The 23,542-nt window shown below is 38.7% G+C and overlaps 2 protein-coding genes across 2 annotated transcripts; both read left to right on the top strand.

Moving 5' to 3' along the window:
• Positions 1 to 2,816: 2,816 nt before the first annotated feature.
• LOC306891258 (arrestin domain-containing protein 3-like) lies at positions 2,817 to 6,763 on the top strand. The gene is made up of 7 exons (XM_079451357.1): positions 2,817 to 3,690; positions 3,871 to 3,912; positions 4,312 to 4,372; positions 4,657 to 4,804; positions 5,185 to 5,281; positions 5,436 to 5,692; positions 5,866 to 6,763. The coding sequence occupies exons 1-7, from the start codon at positions 3,432 to 3,434 to the stop codon at positions 6,202 to 6,204; spliced, it is 1,203 nt and encodes a 400-aa protein (XP_079307483.1). The 5' UTR covers positions 2,817 to 3,431; the 3' UTR covers positions 6,205 to 6,763.
• A 1,148-nt stretch (positions 6,764 to 7,911) lies between these two features.
• On the top strand, positions 7,912 to 14,749 carry arrdc3a (arrestin domain containing 3a). Its single transcript, XM_079478437.1, has 8 exons — positions 7,912 to 8,433; positions 10,039 to 10,120; positions 10,208 to 10,355; positions 10,494 to 10,596; positions 10,991 to 11,247; positions 11,736 to 11,883; positions 12,152 to 12,294; positions 12,385 to 14,749. The coding sequence occupies exons 1-8, from the start codon at positions 8,154 to 8,156 to the stop codon at positions 12,451 to 12,453; spliced, it is 1,230 nt and encodes a 409-aa protein (XP_079334563.1). The 5' UTR covers positions 7,912 to 8,153; the 3' UTR covers positions 12,454 to 14,749.
• Positions 14,750 to 23,542: the final 8,793 nt, after the last annotated feature.

Below are 23,542 nucleotides of genomic sequence, written 5' to 3' on the forward strand. Positions count from 1 at the left end.
GTCACATCAATTGAATGTCATGAAGCACCTAACTCACCTGAGTTTATATAGCTGGTTGATTACCTGACGTACCCACCCACTTAATGAGCTGCTATTTCTTAAAAGGGCCACGCAGACTAATCTTAAAAGGGCAATCCCACTACATTAGTTTATTACAGGGGAAATAAACTACTAACATTTGTACAAGAGTTTGGTGTGGTTTCTTTAAATGTTAAATCGTATAACACAACAAAACATTAAGCATTGAGGAAAGTCCTTTTAGTCATAAGTCACAGGTGTGACGGCCCCTGTGTTAATACATTTTGTTCTGTTGAGGTGATTGCTGATTGAATGCACCTGGAACCTGTGAGCTAAGGGAGATAAAGCTTCACTTGGTCAATGCGGGCCGCCTTTTCTCTGCAATCCAGACGTCAACCATGGCCTGATCACGCCGACTGCCATATCTTGTTTTGGGTTTACTTATGTTATAGAAACTTACCATCTACATTTAAAGAGTTATGCTTGGTTACTCTTTTGTTAAATAAATCACTTTTGATTATTTATGCTGCCTCGTTCCCTCTTTTGTCATGACACTTGAGCCAGGTTGTGACACACACCATCTGTGACACCTTACATATGTAAAAGTAAACGCATGTTTTAGTAATTTACGATCGTTTTAGTGCGTTTGAAAAGAACGGACCCTATGTTTGTAATTGTGACTAAAGAGGCTTTGATGATTGTTACTAAAAACGGACAACCTGCTAAACTTATGTGGTAAGACAAGAATATAATGGGAAACTTAAAAATAATGTTTCTTACATTTACATTTAGTCATTTTAGCAGACACTTTTATCCAAAGCAACTTACAGATGAGGAAACATTGGAAGCAATTATAACAACATAGGCAACAAAATACATAAGTGCATCAAAACTAGTCCATTATAGCCCATTACATTAAAGTATACAAAACTAAAAATAGTGAGGTTAGTTTGTATTTTTTTTTTGTTGAATGAGAAGAAAGGGAAAAGAATTAGGATAAATCAATCAGAGACGTGTTGACGGAAGAGATGCGTTTTCAGGCGTTTTTTAAAGATGGCAACAGAGTCTGCTGATCTTGTAGCAGCAGGTAGATCATTCCACCAATGTGGAACAGATCCAGAGAAGGTATGGGAGAGTGACTTTTTTCCTTTTTGGGATGGTACCACTAGTCGTTGTTCCTTTGCAGACCGCAGGAATCTGGCAGGAACATATGTCTGTATTAGCGAGTGAAGATACGATGGTGCAGACTAGGTGGTGGTCTTGTAGGCCAGGAGCATAGCTTTGAACTTTATGCGGGCGGCAACAGGGAGCCAGTGTAACCTGATGAAGTTACATGCGCTCTCTTTGGTTCATTGAAGACTACTCTTGCCACCGCATTCTGGATCATCTGGAGAGTTTTGATTGTGCAAGCAGGAAGTCCAGCCAGAAGCGCATTGCAAGAGTCCAGTTTGGACAAGACAAGAGCCTGGACTAGGACTTGCGTAGGGTGCTCTGATAGGAAAGGTCAAATTTTCCTAATGTTGTAGAGGATGAATCTACAGGATCGGGTGGTACTGGCAACATGACTTGTGAGGTTAAGCCGATCATCGACCACCACCCCCAGGTTTCTGGCTGTGCTGGACGGTGTAAAAGTTGATGAGCCTAGTTGAATGGCAAGGTTGTGGTGATTCTTTTGGTTGGCTGGGATCACAAGCAGTTCTGTTTTTGCAAGGTTCATGATGATCCTTCATCCAAAGCGAGATGTCACTCAGGCATGCCGCGATGCGAGCAGAGACCGTCGGATCATCCAGTTGAAATGACAAGTAGAGTTGTGTGTCATCCGCATAGCAGTGATAGGCGAAGCCATGCTTCCGAATGACCGAGCCGAGGGATGTCATGTAAATGGAGAAGAGTGTAGCGGTCCAAGCACGGAGCCCTGTGGCACCCCCGTGTTGAGCTGTTCTTCATCTCTGTCAATAAATATCTGCTTTAAATTGTGTTTAATTATTTGATTATTTATGCAATTTACTTCAGTATCTAAATAAAATATCTGTTTGTGATGTACAGTGCTGTGTAGACTTCTATTTATCGTTATACTGTGTTTTATAAATTTCTAATAGCTTATTATAGTTTTAGATATTTATTATGCATAAAATTGAATTTTTACATATTAAACGCACATATTAAATCACAAAATAATTAAATCCTCCATGTGAGGTCTGATAATAGTTTAAATTAAATTAAAAATAGATTTTAACAATGTTACTGTTTGGTTGTTAGGACGTGGGGACCAGTTGTTGAATAAAATATTTAAAATCCTAGTAGCTATCGGAGAAAATACAATTACAAAATCATAACAACAATAGTATAAACTTTGACTGTAAACACAGGACAAACTAACTAGAAGTATGCAATTCAATCTCACAATATATGTAATATACGTTTATTTTACAAATAATGGAGACTACACCATAGACTACAGTTGAGCGATCTGCTGTGACGTCAGATCAAGTTTAATAGTGGGATTTAGAGCAGCTTGAAGTGTACAGATGAAGTAGACTCGCACCCTCCGTCAAATCTTCCATTGTTCACGAAGTGGAACGCACTTCCAAATGGCGGCGGGGATTCCCCCAAGGTGCTCAGGGAAGTTCACGAGAGTCTGTCTAAAAGTGAAGTGAAACGCACCCGTGGTCATCACATCCCAAAAATTTTACACCTAGATACGTGTTTTGGTCCAAATGGTCTTCTATAGTTTCACACGTTTTGGCCCAACTGGCCTTCCATACCGTTGCTCAAAATGACCATTGTCTCTCGTTGTAGGACGTTCCATGTTTATTCTGACACTGTCGGGTTACGCCTACCCACATGTATGATTTTTTATATGTGCTCTTAATGCAAAACAGGTATTTATATCATACTCACTTCATCAGTGATAGAGGAACCAACACCATGTGATGGGCTGTAGGTTTAGCTTTTAAATTTCTTTCAAACCTCACTTGCAATAATCACTAGCTGCTGGTAAATGAACGAGACGTTATTAAACATTCAAGTGAAAAATATCCCGTTGTAAGGAAAACATCCACTCCAACTAGCCGAATGCAATTCTGCGTCTCGGCAGGAGGTGACGTCCTTAGCCTTCCCGGCGCATTCACTTTCAGAACTCACTTCATTTCCTGTACTTCTGGGTGAATAAAGCCGGGTTACGTGGTAAGATTTCGGACACTACCAATGTTTTGACATTTCCTGATTTTAGAAGTCGATGGAAGTGTCGCAACCCTCTTTCAACAACTCATGGAAATCTGTAACAGTAAAGGCAACGCCTTTAAAAGTTGCTATTTTAGTGTCGGACAAAGGCGTGATCTCTGTCACATTTTGATAAGAAACTTCCTACAGGAACAAGGTGATCGGGTTAGCAGCTCAATGCGATATCGAAAATGACCATCAAAGAGCTTAGTGTTCATTACGATCCGGTAAACGAAAGTAATACTTTCACTAATTGTGACATTGTGGAGGGTCGAGTTATATTGGAAGTAACCAAAGAAATCAAGGTGAATAGTTTTTTCGTCAAGTTTACGGGGGATGCACACGTACACTGGACAGAAAGCTCAAGCGATGATTCGGACACTAGCTACAGCGACCATGAAAGATACTTCAAATTCAAGCAGTATTTCATACAAGACAGCTCCAAGAAAGGTAAAGATACATTAACTTAAGCTTTTATAAACCTTAATAAAAAATGCTTTCCTATGTGTATTTAGTAAATTATATCAAACGTGTGCATGTGTTCATGTTATAAATTATACATGAAAGAGTGATGGAGCAGTCTTTGAAAATAAAAATAATGTGACTATATTCTTGTTTTCATGCCTTTAGGTCAAGAAGAAAAGAATACCACTCTTATAGTTGGTGAGACGTGTAAGTATGGGCATTTTATGGTCATTTTACAGATATAAATAATATATATGATATAACCAGTAAAATACTAGGAATTTGCTATATCATACACACCGTCTAACATATAGACAGTTTCATTGGACACAGCCTGCCCTGAGGGTAACTTCCCGTCTATATTTGGTTATAATATAACTAATAGTTTAATTTTGAGTCATATTAATTTAAATGAATATTTTATTGTGTATTATGCTAGTTATAAATGCCTTTTGTGTACATAGAAAAAGTCTTAGATCTTTGAGTTCAGCTCATGAAAATTGGGCGCAAAAACATAAGTGTTGCGTATATAATTTAGTACAGTGTATATATTTGTGTGTGTGTGTGTGTGTGTGGTATTAACATCCTCCTTTTTATACTTCTCAGATGGGCAAGTTGTTAAACCTGGAAGCCATGTTTTTCCATTTAGATTTCAGCTGCCACAAGTGTGAGTGATATTGCAGAATTGTTTTAATTCTCAGTGAAAAGATTTAGCAGATGTGTTTTACATCCCATAATATCAATATACAGGACACATTTTCAAGGGCATAAAATTGTGTGCTGAACTTAACAGATGACTTAAAGTGGTGTATCTTGTAAATTGTCCTTCCTATTTAGCCGCGATGACTGAAACATTGTATAAAGCATACTGTACAGTATATGGTATACTGATACTGTACACTGCTTTTCAGTCATTTGTGTGAAACAAACGATTTTGCTTTTATATTTCAGAAATATGCCCCCATCTTTTCAGGGAAGTCATGGATGGGTAAAGTACACTGTGGAAGTAAAGCTTGATAGGTCTTGGAAGATGGCGTGTACTAAATCAAAAGAATTGACCTTTGTGCCAAGAAATGATGGTACCAGCGATCATTTACTGGTATGAATTCATATTTTTTCTAAATTTCCTTTTATTTATTAAATTGTGCCAATGATCAGCATGCTTTCACAGTTTATGTTTAACATTTCAAAACGCACTGCAATGGATTGTGTATTTTAATCTCGTTGACACTCCATTATGCTAATTCACGCAAATATACAGATTCCAGAGATCAGTAACTATACTACAGTAAATGTGGTATATATATATAGTGTATGAGATGTTTTTTGCAGGCTGCTTATAACTCAAATTAATTTCTGCATTAGATAATTTGCTTGTGACTATTATAGAGCTGTTTACTGTGGTTTTAAGTTGCTAAATAAATATATATGATTCATAGATATACAAATAAATAAAGATAATGTGTTGTTTTTATACAGCAACCACAAACTGGCACAAAAAACAAGAAGATGAAATTCTTTACCTCAGGAAAAACCTCAATGACCGCAACAACTGACAAAACTGGTTATATGCAAGGTAAGGTTATCTTCTGAAAGAAAGGTGCAGCTTTCAAGTGCATCAATCAAAGCTGCACAAAAGATGCTACAACCTGAAATGTCAATGTCAGTATTCTTCCATTGTTAGCATTCATTGTCCCAGTTACATTACTTATTATGTATTACTGCTGCAGGTGAGACAATCAGAGTTTTTGTCGATGCTGACAACTCTTTGTCTCGTGATGTCAAGCTAAAATACAGCCTCAAGCAACAACAGACCTTCATTGCCGGGAAGAGTACTAAAAACGAATATAGCAATATAGTCAAAGAAGTTAAGGAACGCATTCCATCTGGAGAAAAGACGAAAGTCCCAATAGACCTGAAGCTTCCAACGGACCTAATGGTCACTATTGAAAACTGTAGAATTATTCAAGTGCAATATACACTCAAGGTATCTAATAATGTATTTCTCTCTAATGTTTCATCTAATACCATCGATTTTATGCCCCCAATCAACCAATAAGTAAAACAAATCTATTGAATGTTTTCTATTTTCTAATATGCATACAATTATTTTCCATTTCATGGTATATTTAAACTGTTCTGCACATTATTCTCTTTCAGATTTATCTGGATGTGCCCTTTGCCTCGGATCCAGAAGTCACATTACCTGTGGTCATTCTTCCAGTCGTCCAGCAGTTTTCTCCCTGGTTAGGCCCACCTAACCCTGTTCCCTATCCACCTCCAGGTCCCGGCGGGCTTCCTTCTGCACAAGCTGAAGGGCTGTACCCATGTCTGTACAACCCAGAATACACAAATCCACCTTATCCAGGGGTAATGTCATCCGCTGCAGCAGAGTTATATCCAAATGCCATGTCATCTGGTTTCCTTCCAGCTCCAGTTGTACCAGATCTTTATTCTAATCAAAGCACTCAAGGATCTTCTTCTAATATGCCTTATTAGTCTCATTTACCAGATACAATGTCAGAGTAAAACTATGTCGAAATGGCTTAATATGCATCCATTCAATCTCTTATGGTGCCTGATTTTACAGAAAATGTATAAATTGCTGCTTTTGAGAAAATATATTAATGTTTAGTCTTTGTGTCTGTGCACTATGCTTTCTCCTGGTGCAGCATTTGGCAGAAACTTTGATACAAACCACTTAGAAGTGCATTTAAAATATTTTCACATTTTCCAGCTGTTGCACTATTTACTCTATCTATGAAATTGTCATAAGATGATAATAATGAAAAAAGTAAATTAAAAAGAAAAGATTGATTCAGTCTAGTGTGGAAGAACTGCACTGGTCGGCATAAAGCCCAGACCTGAACCAAGCAGAACCACTTCACTTTGATATGGCTTGTAATGCTTTGAGTGAACCACTTAACACTCAAACCCCTCTTGACTTGTATACGGGAACAGAAAAAAAAGTCAAATATTTTGTAACAAAGGTGTATTGTATAGTAAGGCATTAAAACTTTTTTTATTGGAATTGATGGAATAAAGGTGTTTTTTTCGATTTTGTCTGTATGCAAACCGTATAATAACGGAGTTAAACATTTCCAGTAAGTGTGCAGTAAATTCCAATAGTCTATTTTCAGGTTAAGGTTTTCTATATTTGTCACTACCAAAACACAATCATATGTAATTTCATAATTGAGCTATTATATTTTGGTCACGAATACATTGTTGCAGGCTTTTATTAAAGTTAATTTAGATTAATTCATAACAATTACAATGTCAACTATATTTCAAGTTGTAATCTGTTGTATTTTGATTGCAATATTTGTAAAAGGCATAAAGTACCGTGTAACATATTTTACACCACTACACTCTTTTGTTAACAATGTACATTAATTTATAATATTTACATATAAGCCAAATAACAATGAATATTTGGTGTGCAAGGACTTTTTATGTCAGCTATTGCAACTTTTGTTAATAAATTCAATTTGTTACCGGACCAAAGGTACAGGTCTTGATGCTGGAAACCTTCAAACAAACACAAATCCAATTCCTTAATAACAGTAATTCACATACTCTTTGCAGTACATGTCGTCTAATGTTCGGCAGTCGTTTTGATACGACATCAAGTAAACTCACTAACCACCAGAGGGAAGCAGAATTCTACATTAACTTAATTCACATACAGAAAATAACAAAACGCAAGAGTTTTTAAAGCCACTGTGTGGCGCTGCAGTTTTAATTACAAATGAACGCGTGGCCTACATCAGCTATAATGGAGATATCATTTGGGGATCAATTTAAAGGGCAACATAATATGAATCTAAATACTTAAGTCACACAAGTCTATGCTTTCCCACATTATAAACAGTTTATGTTTTGTACACCTTTGAGCATGCATTGAAGTAAGCGGAAGAGCTTTGCAGATTCACTGCTTCATTACAACAAGATATGTAATCACCATATTATTTTGTCATATTTAATGCATATTTTATTTCAGCAAATGTTGTTTATTCCCACAGGCATGCTTTTCCTAACAAGCTAACATATTAACCGAACATTAATGTAAAACTGTCCATAAACGTGAGAGATATCCAGACTTCCACGTATTCTCTGAATACACTGTTCAGCTGTTCACTGTTGTTTGTCGACAGGTCAAAGAACTCTCATTCTGAACAAAAAGCGGAAGAAGGGGACGGCTGAAGGTTTGCGCATGCTCTGCAAGTTGTTTTTCCACACGAGCAGGGTTTAAAGTGAGCCGGGTGGCGTGTTTTCTCCGTCTTTTATTGCAGACCGTCAACCCTTCACCGAGACGCGATAACAGCATTTGCTGTTATTTAGCTCTCGCGTCTTAATGACACTATCCAGTGTTAACTCTAGCTTTGTTAATAGAACATTCTTTTGATAGACTGCGCGAAGTTTGTACATTTTATGTTGTTGCCACCATGGTGCTAGGAAAGGTAAAGAGCTTCATTATAAGCTACGACTGTCTAAACGACAGCAATGTACCTGTTTTCTCAAGTGGGGACTCCGTCTCAGGAAGAGTAATCATCGAAGTGACCGGGGAGATTCGTGTAAAGTCACTTAACATTAATGCAAAAGGATTTGCAAAAGTTCGTTGGACAGAATCGCGAAATGCTGGATCCAACACTGCCTACACACAAAATTACACAGAGGAAGTGGAATATCTCAGTCATAGAGACATCCTTATTGGTCATGAAAGAGGTAAGCATATAGATCGAAATGCTCATTTTGAAGAACGATTAAATGTACGGTTGACATGTCTAGTGATTACATGACATATTTGTAGATATACAGTTTCTGTTGTATTTTCATTAGCTCGGTGATCACAATGCTCCCCGTGTATGAAACCGTTCATGTCCGCCTCAAAAGGACAAAGATGCAGCTTGCTTTGTCTATCTTTAATTATTATATCGTTTTCTCTCAGTTGCTCAGATATCAGCTGTAAGTGCTTTGAATGAATGGTGGCAACGCTTATTGCTGTTCTCTCATGATCTATCTTAAAAGACGAAAACAAATCTTCACTGTTCCAACGATATGTCATTATTATAGAAGAAACACGATCCGCTTGGTATAATAGCAGCGTTAAAAGCAGCGATGACCGGTATTTTCCCCAAATCTATGAAGTTTTCACACATTGTTAGAAGCGGTTCAATCCTGTTTTGATGCAGTGGCTAGCCGTTCTTGTCTCTGATTGGTGGATGCTTCAACGTGTCCTCCATGACATCATGCTTTTGCGGAAAGTGAGAAAAACAGCAGCAACTTTGCACCAGTGGCTGTATTTATAATTCTTTTTGTAATCAACTTATTTCTTTATGCATTATTTGGGTTACATTAAAGTGCATTCGGAGTTTCAATGACTGCATTAATGTTCCTGTATGGATCCAAGTGATCTAATCATTCTTAATGAGTTGCTATTTTTAGTTTCTAAGTTTTTCCAGTTTAATCCTGCAATGGTCGATATTGTTTTGCCTAATGGTGAAGTTCTTTGTATTTAAATCGAGTAGTGCATGTGATGACTTTGTTAGCTGCATGAGTTTTGTAATTTTAAGTAAATCTGTACAATTTTAATCAAATATGTTTAATTGTGTCAGTTTGATGCTTTTGTAACGTGATTGGTTTACAATAAAGAACGATGTGTGGAAATTGCTCGTTTTTTTGTCGTTTGTGATTGTTGTTGACTTTTTCCTTTTAAGATGCACTTAAATGCTTTGGTCATTATTCATTCACTTGTTATACTGAACGGGAGAATACTCATAACAAGGCACACGCGCAGACCGAATGGGGGCTTGTCTGTGTAATGACTCCGAGCGAGGCGGCGGCACGGCATGCAGCTGGCTCCGGTTTAGGCCGGTCTTCTCTTGCTGGAGTGTGTGTGTGTGTGCTCCCTTAAGAGCTTGTCTTCTCTGTGCCTCAGCTGAGCTGGCTTTTAAAAGCAAAGCCCATCGGTGTTCCAAAAATAAATTATTTGACTTTATGTTTTAATATTATTTTAGTTAGTCCCATTCTTCTTATAACATGCACTGCACTACACAATTTGTCTAGTTATGAGTATTTCCATTTCAGTACAAGCAAGGGAAATGAACGCTGGAAAACATTACACCTGTGTCCGGTTTTGTAGATTAATCATTTGAGATCGTTTGATCAAAGGTATAATAAAGCTTGATACATGTTATATAATCATTGGGTTTGGTGAAAAAGACAACTATTGTTTGGTCTTACTATAAATTAGATCATGTACTAAACAAGAAGATCAATGCTTTGGCAGGTAAGGTAGCCTATTTGGAATTTTGTGCTCTTCTGTTTCAGATGACAATGACTCCGAAGAGGGACTTACCACTATTCATTCAGGAAGACACGAGTATGCATTCAGCTTTGAGATTCCACAAACGTAAGTGTTGGTTGGATATGGAACCAAGCCAAAAATGACATGCCTGTTTATTGTAATTCTCATTTGTTCTCTGTCATACACATGCAGACCGCTGGCTACTTCGTTTGAAGGAAAGCACGGCAGTGTGCGCTACTGGGTGAAAGCTGAGCTGCACAGGCCGTGGCTTCTGCCCATGAAGACCAAGAAAGAGTTTACTGTCTTTGAACACATTGACATCAACACTCCTCTCTTGCTGGTGGGTGCCTGCATCATTTACACCGGTCTCTGTTGTGTTTTTGTAGTTTGGATCATCTTTTGATCGATGCAGTCAGTGTTGAGGAATAACTGAAGAAGGTTCTTGAATTTGAAAGTGTTACTGTTTTTCTTTCAACAGTCCCCCCAAGCGGGCAGTAAAGAAAAGACACTATGCTGCTGGTTTTGCACCTCAGGTCCAATCTCTTTAAGTGCCAAAATTGAACGGAAGGGTTATACTCCAGGTAAATTCTAGTTTCTGCTAGCAATTGATGTTGCAACTCATGTTTACTTATCGAGTGTCTTATACAGTGGGTATCAATAGTCTAATTTCGAGAAAGTGAAGACTACAAGTTTGTGACTGATTTTATTGAGGACATGAGATTCTCTATGAGAGTCTCTTTGGAACATCATCAGCTATGCATATACCAGCCAAATTACAGTATTACACCAAATACTGTTATTATTGTATTACAATGTTTCTTTTTTAATTAATAATAATACATTTCAAACTGTCAAGAAGTATTTTCAGTAATGGTGTCATAGTTGGATTCATTATTAGACAATGGTATCCCACTGTAACTGCGTTCAGTTGATGTACTGTGTATTTGTATCACAGTTCAATGTTTATTTCCACAGGAGAGTCCATACAGATCTTTGCTGAAATTGAAAACTGCTCTTCGCGTATGGTTGTCCCAAAGGCTGCCATTTACCAAACACAGACCTTCTATGCCAAGGGCAAGATGAAGGAGATCAAGCAATTGGTGGCCAACATCCGGGGGGATTCTCTGTCGTCTGGAAAGACTGAGACTTGGAATGGAAAGATGTTGAAAATCCCCCCCATTTCACCCTCCATTCTAGACTGCAGTATCATAAGAGTGGAGTACTCACTCATGGTAAGTTCCTTGCTTCTGAAGTTCTTATTGGATGTATTAGTTTTTGACCTCAGCTTTTTGTATTGATTGAAGTCTTACGTAATGCACTTATTCTGTTGCTTTACAACTCATGATGTGGTAGTTTATCAGTGTATAGCTGTTAAAAGCTCTTTTCACATACGGAGCACTATGAATGATAATGAGATCATTCCAAGTGCTCCCAGAGCACATAGATAAGAAGCTCAGCCTTAAATGTCTTATAAAATTCAGGCCATTGAGTGTTGATGACCTGTTACCACACAAACCAATCGGACAGTGCTCAGTTGTGTAATAAGTGTACACTGTTCCTATTATTCACTGGGCTCCCTATCCCCTGCATGGGACATCACTGCTAATATATGTCCATTGACATATTCGTTATTTGAATCTCTGCCTTCAACAGGTGAACCCAGACATATAGAATTTGATACAAGTTATTGCTTTGGGTGACCCAGGATTTCTATCTGCAGGTGTATGTGGACATCCCTGGCGCCATGAATCTGTCCCTTAACCTGCCCCTGGTGATTGGCACCATCCCACTTCACCCCTTTGGCAGCCGTACCTCCTCTGTCAGCAGCCAATGCAGCATGACCATGAGTTGGTTAGGCATGCCTGAAGGTATGAAACTCTGTGTGATACTTCCTTTTAATCTAGAAAATCTAGGTTGTCATTTAGAACCACTTGTTTAGAGGGACCTTGAGATGTCTTCAAAGACTGTGTGTTTAGAGGTCATGTAATGTCTTTGGGATGACTCTTAAGATTATAGAAGTAGAAGATTTCCTAGGATATACTGTTTTGCCTAGACACCAGAAGAAGAAACGGAGCAGAAGAAGCTGGTCACAGGTTTGGTATGGTAACTGTTAACATTGGCTTTTGCTATTTGCAGCTCCACCAGCCTACGCAGAGATAGTAACAGAAGAGCAGCGACAGGGCTGTCTGGAAGTGTCCTCGGGCCGGGAGAACTTTGATGGCCCACTATTCGCCTACATTCAAGAGTTCCGCTTCAGACCTCCTCCACCCTACTCTGAGGTAAGTTTTTAGCCGTTTTGTTGTGACAGTTTCCAGCAATGTCACAGGCATTAAACTTCATTAATTATCTACTGTATTTCTTGCCTTTAGATTGATCCGCATCCAGATGAAGCCATGTCAGCTGTAGAGCAGAGACTTCACACCTGCCCATCACGCTGAGAAACGCGTCTAAAGAAACGAGTCTAAAGCAGTTGGGCTTTATGAGCTTTCATAGTTGTTTGTCTCTCTGTGACAGCATTTGTTCACTTTGCTGGCACAACTGAGAGAAAACAAACTGGGAAACGGGAAAATCCAGAAGAGTGCAGGAAGTCACTGGCAAATTTCTTCCTGCCCAACCCGGAGATTCACAGACACAAAAGCTTGTCTGTGTCGCGTCCCTGTGGATCCAGTCTGATTAAAGCCTGCAGAGCTTTGTCATAGTAGTTATGTTGCAAATGTTTTTCTGTCGGGTTGGGTTGACAAAGAACAGCATAACAGACCATTTCCAAGAAGAGAAATGTAGGCAAACACTACAACTACAGCCACTCACAGTACAACTGAGAGAAACATAATCGTATTCTTGCCTCTGTTTATTTTTGCACATTTTAGTTTTCCTCACTTGAGTTGATTTATAATTTTATTTCAGTTCATCCTCTCGCTTTGTTGGACCTGCGATTGCAGGCAAATAAGGTAGTCTTGTTTTATGAACACAACTTATGAACAACGCAGAGAACAGATTAGGAGGAGAAAGATTTGAGTGACTGATGTAATGCACTGATTTCTGAGGTTTGACGGTGTTTCCTACTGGGCACACCGACAATAATCTTGTGCTTGGTAACAGGCACTTTGCAACGTTGCCTCAATAACTCGTGTTGATATTTTTTCTTCTGTTTTTTGCATGTTCACTTTATTTTAGATTCTTCATTTAGAATACCTTTAAGCCAAACATTGTTTGCTCTTTGTTAAAATTGTTTGTGCTAGAGAAGCAGTCCCACTCTTGCTAGCCATGTGTGTGAGGGAGAGGAGCGATAGGCAGGCTGCTCTCGAACATCCTAAAGTGTTTGAAGAATATAGCAGTGTAGGTTTCTGTATAGCCTGTGTTGAAACAACTGCACTCTCAGGGGATTTCATTTGCGAGATGATGAAAATACAAAATGGTGTGGACTATGCATTTTCTTTTGCACTGTTTAAGTAGAAGTATGGAAAGAAATCGGGTCCGACATTCAAAAACGGAATAAGAGAAGAGGTGCCAGGCAGCTTTCAATGACTAATGACATTCCCTTTATGACCTGCTGCAGACTCCATTTGTCTCGGTGTCTATGTTTCATATTCATATGCTCTTATAAATGTTTCTTCAGACCAGTGAAACTAGATATGAAGGAGATACTAAAGAAATGAACTAGAAATTGGAAAGTACCCCAGGAATGAATCAAACACTTAAAAGGCCAAGCTGTAAGTCTAGAGGACTCTGGATATTGCTCAAGTTCTATTTTGCATATTGTTGAAATGAGTTGTACATTTGTTTTTAAACTCATTAAGCTTGAAAGGTTTCCTAGGGGCAGAAAGTACTTGACCTTGCTCAAGCACTTTTATACGGAGTTGAAGCTATAAATACTGCTCGTATCTTGGTTGAGGTCTGGAGAATGTGGCATTAAACAAGATAGATGTTTTAAACTGTTTGGCCTGCTTAACAAGCATAGTGGGATAGGGTAGTTTGGATTTGTAAAGCTTGTCAGATGATGTGTGCATATGCAGCATGTGTTATAGGTTTGTGTGTTAAGTGCAGTTTATGATTCGGCAAGTTTTAAAATCACTGCAAAGTGGTCTTAAAGTGGCCATCATTGAGTACTTAACATGCTATCATCTTTGTTAATATCACTAACCATGCCGTTGTTGTCAGTCTTGAAGTACCCTTTAGTTTCAATGGATAAAAAGGAAACTCAAAAGTCCTTCAAAGCGAGCATTGCCAGGTTTAAATGATGTTTTCAGTTATAGGATTTGATGAGAACTGCGGGCATTCATGTTTGTTTTTCCAACGCCTTATACAGTTCTGGTCCACTTATCTCAGTTATTATGGGAACAATGCTGTAACACCTTAAAGAAGTACTGTAGGTAATCCTGATAATTCAAGATAATTACAAAAAGAACAGTTACCTACTGAAGTGTTTTTAAAATAAATAGAAATGGCCACCAATGAAGGAGTAAGCTTAAACACACAAAGATCATTATCATTTCTGTGGTCCAACACGCCTTTTTGTAGTCAAGCTTAACTCTTGGAAAGATCTGTGGTGGGAATATGGTATGTTACAGAGATGATGTGCAATATTTCTTGTTTGAGTTCATTTTGTCTCTGTGGTCTTTTTTATGTCTTGTTTCATTCTTTAATTTCAGTGATTATTATGTGATGTTATTATAATTGAAAACATATGTTCAACTGCTTAGTTTTAACTTGAAAATAAAAAACCTCCAAAATGTATATAACTTTTGTTGTTCTTCTGTGAGTGTTCTCTCTTTATTACGACTGATAAGTATAGATGCAGCAACTGTCAGATAATGTCAATGCAAAGGTAATAAAGTTAAGGTGTAACTAGCACATCATTAAAACTTTGTATGCATTTTGACACTACGTTTACATGACAACGGCCTTTTTATTTGGGACTGAAAACGCAATCTTTTGGAAATGGGTCTCAGAGTGCAAGTATTTGAAAACGATGGCATTATCGTTTTCGTGTAAACTCTGAAGGCGGCGTTGTCCAAAAACAATGACGCCATATACACGATCAGTCTGTAGGCATGCGCGAGTATTCCCCAACAGTTTTGGGGGCCTCTATGCTTGGTCTATGAGGGCTGACCTTATGACCTCATCTTATCATCTGGTACTTAGGTCAAGAGAAGATATGGGTTGAGTGAGGTCAGAAACTAACCGAAACAGTTGGTTGAAACGTTAAATAGAGCCTTACAGTAAGTCATAGCCTACTACAAATAAATACGCATGGCTAAGCCTACATTACATGTCAAAAGTTACTTTAACTTTTGTAATTTATACTTAACAGTTTGGCATTTATTGCACATCATTGCAGGAATGCTGTAAACCTTGGATCACTGTCTGTATGGATCTTTATGTTGTTTATGTGGGTGTACAGGTTTAGCTATATTTGTGAGGTCCAAATATCCTCAGTAATACAGTGAATTATCATTACAAACGACTTGAGGACTTTTATCTGGTCCTTGTGTGGGAAAAGGCCTATACTGAGTCAGCTTTGACCCAGCATTTTAGCTGATTATATCCTAAGCTGTTTCCAATAACTTCCAAATCCTACTACTGTGCCTCCTTATGAGGCACCTTATCACAATCAAAGGGTCATATTATCCAGATTTTATGGGTGGTCTAGGATGGACCCCATGACGAGGCTGTATTCAGAATGTAGAGATTGGGTGAATATGATTTATAATGATGTAATCATATTTTCTGAATGATTGCATTATGAAGAATGCTGCCGGTGTCTTTCCCTCTTCTTTAGTTTATCCATTATTCATCTTAACTAAATTTGGTTAGATGCTTTCAATCTCTCACCAATATTTTCCATTCTGCTTTTCTTCACTTCAATGGTTTGACTCGGGTTGTGTACCTTTTTAAACAGATCATCACAAAAACTTGTCTTGTTTTTCTCTCTGGAGTTAGGAAGGTTTTTACTCTTTAAGAATTGTAGAGTTAGCTCACCATTCCTGACCTTTATGTATATCCTATGTTGCTTTACCTTTTCTTATTTGTTGTGTCTTTTAAATATTTGGCTGCCAATAGTGACTTGTTTTTCAATATTCTTAATGACTGGCTTCTTGTGTTAATCCCTGAATTGGGGTGTAACAATCACCACATTCAATAAACTTACATTGTTTTCAATTGTTTTTAATATTGTAACATTTAAGGTACAAGACATATCACATCAATCTGTGACCATGGCAACAGAGCAAACAAATTTCTTGCAAAGTATCAGTAGCCTACTGAAGACAGGGGACTCCTTTGTGAGCCTTTACTTTTGTACATGAGATGCTAAGTGTAGGGCAATAACAGAATGTATACTATGCATGGACATCATGTAGTGATGTTCTTTCATTTTTACATTATAGGTCTGGAAGTTTACCAGGGTTTCTTAAAGCAATAAAAACGTTGTGAGCTATTTTATTTCTAAAAATAGCTTTTCGCAATTTTTCCTTGTTGCAAAGTAGCTTTACAAACAAGATAGACTTAAGAAAATACTGTAGAGAAAAGTTAAGTATATGGAAAAAAGGATTTGATTGAAAAATTGGTAAATATATACATTACGAGATGATTTCATTATATGTATATTAGCATTGCTACACATACTGGATATGGATGCCCACACAGTTCCATGAATGCAAAGTTAAAATAGCTAGAATACAGTTCCTTGCTGAATTAGGGCATTGAATATTGCTTTCTGATCACTGTTTGGTTCATCTTTTACCAGCCTACAAGCAGAAACTTAAATCTGCTAACCCTTGAGTAAGATCTATTAAGAGATGGACTAATGAAGCAGAACAGGATTTTAAAATCCTGCTTCGACTGCACTGATTGGGGAGTTTTGAGGTTGCAGTCACTGACCTGACACTGACACTGTGTCATCCTACATCCAGTAGTATATAGTTCCAACCAGGACTTATTAAAAATTTAACAACAACCCTTGGTTCAGTGCAAAACTCAAACAGCCTCTCCAGGCCAAAGAGGGTGCCCCAAGGAGTGAGGACAAAGCCTAGTACAAACAGGCCAAATAAACAGTAGTCTACACTGAATAGTGAGATAAAAGTGGCTAAGAGAAACTACACCAAAAAGCTGGAAAACCAGTTCTCTAGCAACAACCCAACATGGAAGGGCCTGAAAGCCATCCCCAGTTACAAGTCACCATCCCCCTGCACTGTGGAGAATAAACTCTTAGCAAACGATTTGAATAAGTTCTTCTGCAGATTTGAAAACCTGGTCTGACACCCCAGACCCTCTCTGACCGTATCACAACAGCCATCAACACCTTGTAATCCCTGCCTCCCCCCTACTGCCTCTCAGCCTGCATTTAAGATCTATGAGGATGAAGTATGCAAAGTCTTCAGAATGCAGAAGGCAAAGAAAGCCAAAGGCCCAGATGGTGTCTCTCCAGCCTGACTCAAAGCCTGTGTTGTCCAGCTGTCATCTCTCTTTACATTGATCTTCAATAGATCACTGGAGCATGTGAAGTCCTATTCTGCTTTAAATGCTCCACCATTATCCTTGTACCCAAGAAACCAAAAATAACAGGACTTAAGGACTACATACCTGTTGCTTTTACATCTGTGGTCATGAAGTCATTTTGAAAGATTGGTTAGCCTACTTGAAGGACATTACTGGACCCTTGCTTGACCCAGGGGGCGCAGATGGGATTTTTTAACTGTGGGGGAAGGGCTGGTTCTAAACATTTGGAGGCCCAAGGCAAAATTTATTTTGGAGGCCCCTCACAGCAACCCCATCCCCTCCACCTTTAAGAATTAATTAAGTATTTTATTACACTGTTAATGATATAATGACTGTAAATGATATTAAATTGGTCTAAACTAAATTTGAGGGCAGTTGGGATTTACATTTTATGTTATTTTTTTGCAATAATTTTACAGTAACACACCATTACCTTTCAACTGTTTTGGATGAGTTTAGCTTACTGCATATATTTAAAATATGACTTAAAATCAGTCAGCTGTAGAAAAGTGTTTATTCTCTTTATACATTCATAGACTGGACCAATGGACTATTGTCAGCACACTTACTGGACGCAAGACAACACCACAAATACCTTATAATAGTTTATTACAAGTCCACAGGTAAACAGGTAAGAGATACACAGGTAACACTGATAAGTAATTAGCATGTTAACAGGTGAGTAATCCACAGGTAAACGGGTAAATAATAACTATTGGGTCGTCACTAGAAGACACAAAACACAAAGCATATTCAGTATAGTGTCCTTGGGGATGAGGTTCAGGTGCGAGTTTGATCATGGGTTTTAGGTGCGGAATGCGGATGATAAATATTAAGCCTTTGCACAGGGTAGGAGGTGATTGCTATGGTGACCATGATGTTGGAGTCGAGGGAACCACAAACATGGCAAGCGAGTAGTGCTCATGCACCTCTGGCTTGGTAGCCTGAAGGGGGAGTGATCGGGACAGCCACCGCTGAACGGTACTGCCCCCACAAAAATTTCCAGGGGAGCCCACCGGTCATCCGCACCACCCGGATGCAAGCCACTGCCCTGGTGGCCACCGTGGTGACCTCTGGAATCTTAGGTAGAACGAAGCCGGAGGGAGATCCAGAGGTTGGATCAGGGGACGCCTTTGAGGCAGGACTAGGGGAAGCCCCTGACAGGGGGTGTCAAAGCAGGGTCTGATGAGGAGATTAAGGTCTGAGCTTGGGGCATCAGGTTCAGGACTGAGCATGGGAGCATCGGGTTTGGGACAGAGCGCAGGGGCATCGGTTTCGGGACTGAGCTCTGGTTTGCCAGGCAGTACCGGATCGGAGAACTCTGGTACGCCAGACAGGACCAAATATGGGGAACTCTGAAACGGCTGACTCATTGAGGTCCACTTGTGAGGCTCCTTCGAAGCTAACTATCTCTGGTTCCGAAGTGGGCCCGGATCTACACATTCATCTGCACTGGAGAATGACCCACTCCACGAAAACCTTGAAATCCTCTCGGGGATTACAGAAATGACAGAGTGCCTGATCAGTGTAGTGAATTAGGCACGCAAGGCCTAAATACTACCGTGTATGATCTTCAAGAGATCAAACCCCTTGCTCCAAGAAGAGCGGCTGTAGTGCTGGGTAGAACACTGCCACAACCGGCTCAGGTGACTCTGGAACGCCAGACGGGACCGTCGGAAGTCGGGATAAATCCATACTAGGTCCCCTTTAAAGTCACTCAGGTTTTCTCCCATGTAGAATGGGTCAACCTTGTGGAGCAGTTGAACCTTTGGAGGAGGCTTGGAATCAGAGGCAGAGATGCAGGTAGGCTCGGGAAGCTAAGGAGAGGAAGGAGCGCAATAGGAGGAACGGCGGCGGGGCTTGCTGGTGAACAGGGTGGTGGAGGAATGAAGCATGGTCTCAGGATATCTGCTTGCTGCTGATTCGGTGGAGGACCTGATACTGCTTGCAAATGTCTCCCGGTCAATCTGCTTGTATTATTATCCAATTTAGGTCCAATATAAAAAGGCAAAACTAATGCATCTGGAGTCATTCAGGTTCCTGGGCACTACCATCTCACAGGAACTGAAGTGGGACATTCACGACAACTCCATTGTGAAAAAGGCCCAACAGAGGTTATACTTTCTTCGTCAACTAAAAAGGTTCAACCTGCCACAAACACAGATGACACAGTTTTACTCAGCTGTCATTGAATCGGTTCTGTGCTCTTCTATAACTGTTTGGTTTATTAGATTAGATTAGATTCAACTTTATTGTCATTACACATATACAAGTACAGTGTAACGAAATGTAGTTTAGCTCTAACCAGAAGTGCAATTAGCAAGTGCAGGATATACAGTTTGAATAAATACAGAATACAATATTGAGAAAATATTATACAGTTATGAAAATATGTTACAGTAGGTATGTACTATGAACAATATATACAGATGACTATATACTATGAACATTAACACTATGAACATTAATGTACAGGTGGATATGAGCAGATAACAATTTGGATATGAGCAGATAACAATTCAAACAATAGTGCAAGTGATTTAAGTGTGCATAGATTATTGACATTAGCTGTTAAAGTTGAAATGCAATAGGTGAGTTAAAGCAGTTGTTGAAGTAACAGTGCAGTGGATGAGTTAATGCGGTTATTAAAGTTACGGTGCAGTATAAGAGTTAATAATAGGTTGCAGTCCAGAAGATGAGTTAATGCAGTTAATAGACTTACAGTGCAGTAGATCAGTTAGTGCAGTTATTAAGTTTACAGTGCAATAGATGAGTAGATGCAGTTACTAGAATTACAGTGCGGTAGATAAGTTAGTGCAGTTATGAAAGTGGTCCATTAGTGCAAATGAGCATATTTCATATGTGCAAGTGAGCAGTATAGAGTGCAAATGATGCTGTGCGTGTGTAAACAGTCCAGTAGAGCAGATAACATGAAGTACTGGTGTGTACAGTTCAGTCATGCATGCGGCCCTGTAGTGCAGTGTAAACGATGTTATAGCAGCTTGGAGTTCAAGGTAAGAGAGGTAGTGGAATCAGTGGGGGGCAGAGTTCAATAATGAAACAGCTCTGGGAAAAAAGCTGTTTCTTAGTCTGCTGGTTCTTGTCCGGCGGCACCAGAAGCGCCTACTGGAAGGCAGGAGAGTAAACAGTCTATGAGCGGGGTGAGAGGAGTCCTTGAGAATGCTGCGAGCTCGACGCAGACAGCGTTTCTTCTGGATGTCCTCAATGGGAGAAAGTGTAGTCCCTGTGATGTGCTGGGCTGTTTTCACCACCCGCTGCAGTGCCTTGCGCTCAGCAACAGAACAGTTCCCGTACCAGACTGTGACACAGTTTGTCAGGATGCTCTCTATCGTGCAGCGATAGAAGTTCACCAGGATAGTTGAAGACAGTTGGTTCTTCTTCAGTGTCCTCAGAAAGAAGAGACGCCGGTGAGCCTTCTTGACCAGGCATGAGGTGTTGGTGGTCCAGGACAGGTCCTCCGAAATGTGGGTCCCCAGGAACTTAAACCTGGAAACACGTTCAACAGCCATCAAGCCATTAGTTTGGATTCACACATAGAGACGCATTTGTACTTTCACTCATAGAAAACAATGTGTTTGGTTTTTAAAGATGAGACAGTATTTCTTATTCGCTTTATGTGACCATTCTCTTCAGTTTTGATGTTACTGAAAGCAAAGGCTCACACAGCCCTGTGCTTTCTGCTGGAAAGGGGGCGGAGACCATCAGCTCAGTTGCATTAAAGAGACACATCAAAACAGTTTTTCCTCACAGGCAAAAATTGACCTTTAGAGCATAGTTTAATAAAATATCTGTGGTGTATTTTGAGCTGAAACTTCACAGACACATTCTGTGATCTCCTAAGATTTATATTACATTTTGTAAAAGTTTAAATCAAGATACATTTACTTAAGTTTAATATTTTCTTTCAGAAATGTCTTAACAACAAGAACAAGTTGACAAGAAAACATATCTGCCAATGTAGTATATACATTTGAATTAATAAAGAGGTTTGAGGTTTACCACATTGACAGATATTTTTGATTGTTTTAAGCATAAGTTAACGCACTTTGTTCATTTTATTTAAAAAAATAAGAATCAACGTCTAAGGTTGTTTTGCATTTTTTTTTAATTAATTTAATAACTAATATTAATTAAATTGATTAAATATATTTTGTTTATTTTTGCTGCAAAACCAGACAAAAATAGTGTTTTTGCAGTAAACTACAGACACATTAGCTCCTGTTCTGATGAGATGATGAACAGGATTTTGTCTTGATTCATTTTCCACCACATCTGATATCCTTCGTAAGCATACTTCATTGGAAAGTGAATCACCAAGTTACACAACCGGATCATGGTTTCCAAAAACATCTCTGGCCAACAGCGTCAAATAGCTCCTAACATAAGATTGAAAATTGTCTCGCCGACACATTCTGTGATCTCCTAAGATTTATATTACATTTTGTAAAAGTTTAAATCAAGATACATTTACTTAAGTTTAATATTTTCTTTCAGAAATGTCTTAACAACAAGAAAAGTTGACAAGACAAATTTAAATATCCAGTTTAACTATAGGCTACTGTTTACATGTGCCTCAAATGATAAGGTAGAAACTGTCTTAGACACTGTGTTAGACATGGAAACCGACAAATCCTCAGATATTTTATAAAAAATGTTGTGACTAGATCTAAAATTTATGTTCCATTTAACTCATTCCAGTCTTTTTTTATTTACATATACATTTTTTGCATTATTAGTATATCCCAGCATGTTCAAAAGAATATCTTGTGTCAGTCAGAACATAAGCAAAAATATATGGCCCTTTGTGCAAAGGAATTAACATTCTTAATGTTTTGCTATTTGATCAGGTCTTCCTAAGACAGGAGTCTTGATATATTATGGTCTAGCTATCTTTTGATAGTCACAAAAAAACATTACAGTTCAGAGAAGGAATCATTTTGGCAGCTGCAGAACAATTCAGTGTTCAGTGGTTTATTAGGTGTATAAATACAGTCTTATATGAGAAGGCCGTTTTATAATTTTACCACAAAATTATACACCATCCTCATGTAGTATATTTGCACACTGCTCTCTCTCTCTCTCTCTCTCTCTCTCTCTAGCGTGGTGAATGCAGATGGGAGCGTGCTGAAGTTTGTAAGTTCTCTAACAATCTAAAGGCTGGAACAAACTACACGACTTTTAAAATCCTGAGTATGATCCATGAATCCATGAGTAAACATGCATCTCTGATGTGTCTCTGATGCACATTTAAATGCGTTCTTGGGAAGGTAAATTCTTAATGCCTGAAAATCTGATGTTTTGATCAATTTTAGTTTTAGCTAAAAATCAGAGTATGTGTCCATCACACGTTTTCTTAGCAACAGCGGGCTTTCTTTGTTTTTGTGTGTGTGGCGGCATGGCTGGTCAGCATGGCTGCCAGTGAATAGGGCTGTTTCTCGATTGTCTCTTAGTGTGTAACGAAGACTCTTAACTACAGGTATACCATTATTACGTGTTTCCCGAACTATACCTTAGGAGGTTACTTTCCTACGTGCCACATTAGGTGCTGTACACGTCGGTGGTGCTGAATTAAAGGATGTCGATTGCTCGACAATCAATAATTCACTCTACACAGACTGCTTTATGTGAGAAAGCGGCATTCTTTATAAAATAGGCACTTTAGAAATAGTTGAAGTTGCATTTATTCTGACTTATGGGATAAAAATAAACCAAATTAAAAAACTAAATCCAACCATGGATTTTATTTAATTGTGAAATCAATGTGCGAACCCGCACTCTCATGCCCAAATGTCTCAACAGGCTATACACTATCAGGCAGTATATGGTCATTTTGAGCAGAGTTGTTCACTATATGGTATGTTTTACTCCCTAGACATTGAGCCTCTCTTACATAAACTAAGAATGCTTCTTACAGGCACAATTATTTCTGGTTGTTACTTAGTTGAGAAATTATCTGCTTATGCTGACGATGTTGTCGTTTTTGTGAATAATAAAAAGGATATTATCATT

The sequence above is a fragment of the Barbatula barbatula genome (assembly GCF_947034865.1).
Source record: "Barbatula barbatula genome assembly, chromosome: 2".
Classification (NCBI taxonomy): Eukaryota; Metazoa; Chordata; class Actinopteri; order Cypriniformes; family Nemacheilidae; genus Barbatula; species Barbatula barbatula.

What these genes read in the sequence shown, in the direction of transcription:
- arrdc3a (XM_079478437.1), top strand. Translation starts at nt 8,154, where the DNA reads ATGGTGCTAGGAAAGGTAAAGAGCTTCATTATAAGCTACGACTGTCTA. An exon ending in TCAACACTCCTCTCTTGCTG is followed by an intron (nt 10,356 to 10,493) that starts GTGGGTGCCTGC and finishes TTCTTTCAACAG; the next exon opens with TCCCCCCAAGCGGGCAGTAA. An exon ending in GAGTGGAGTACTCACTCATG is followed by an intron (nt 11,248 to 11,735) that starts GTAAGTTCCTTG and finishes TTCTATCTGCAG; the next exon opens with GTGTATGTGGACATCCCTGG.
- LOC306891258 (XM_079451357.1), top strand. Translation starts at nt 3,432, where the DNA reads ATGACCATCAAAGAGCTTAGTGTTCATTACGATCCGGTAAACGAAAGT. An exon ending in ACAAGACAGCTCCAAGAAAG is followed by an intron (nt 3,691 to 3,870) that starts GTAAAGATACAT and finishes TCATGCCTTTAG; the next exon opens with GTCAAGAAGAAAAGAATACC. An exon ending in AGATTTCAGCTGCCACAAGT is followed by an intron (nt 4,373 to 4,656) that starts GTGAGTGATATT and finishes TTTATATTTCAG; the next exon opens with AAATATGCCCCCATCTTTTC.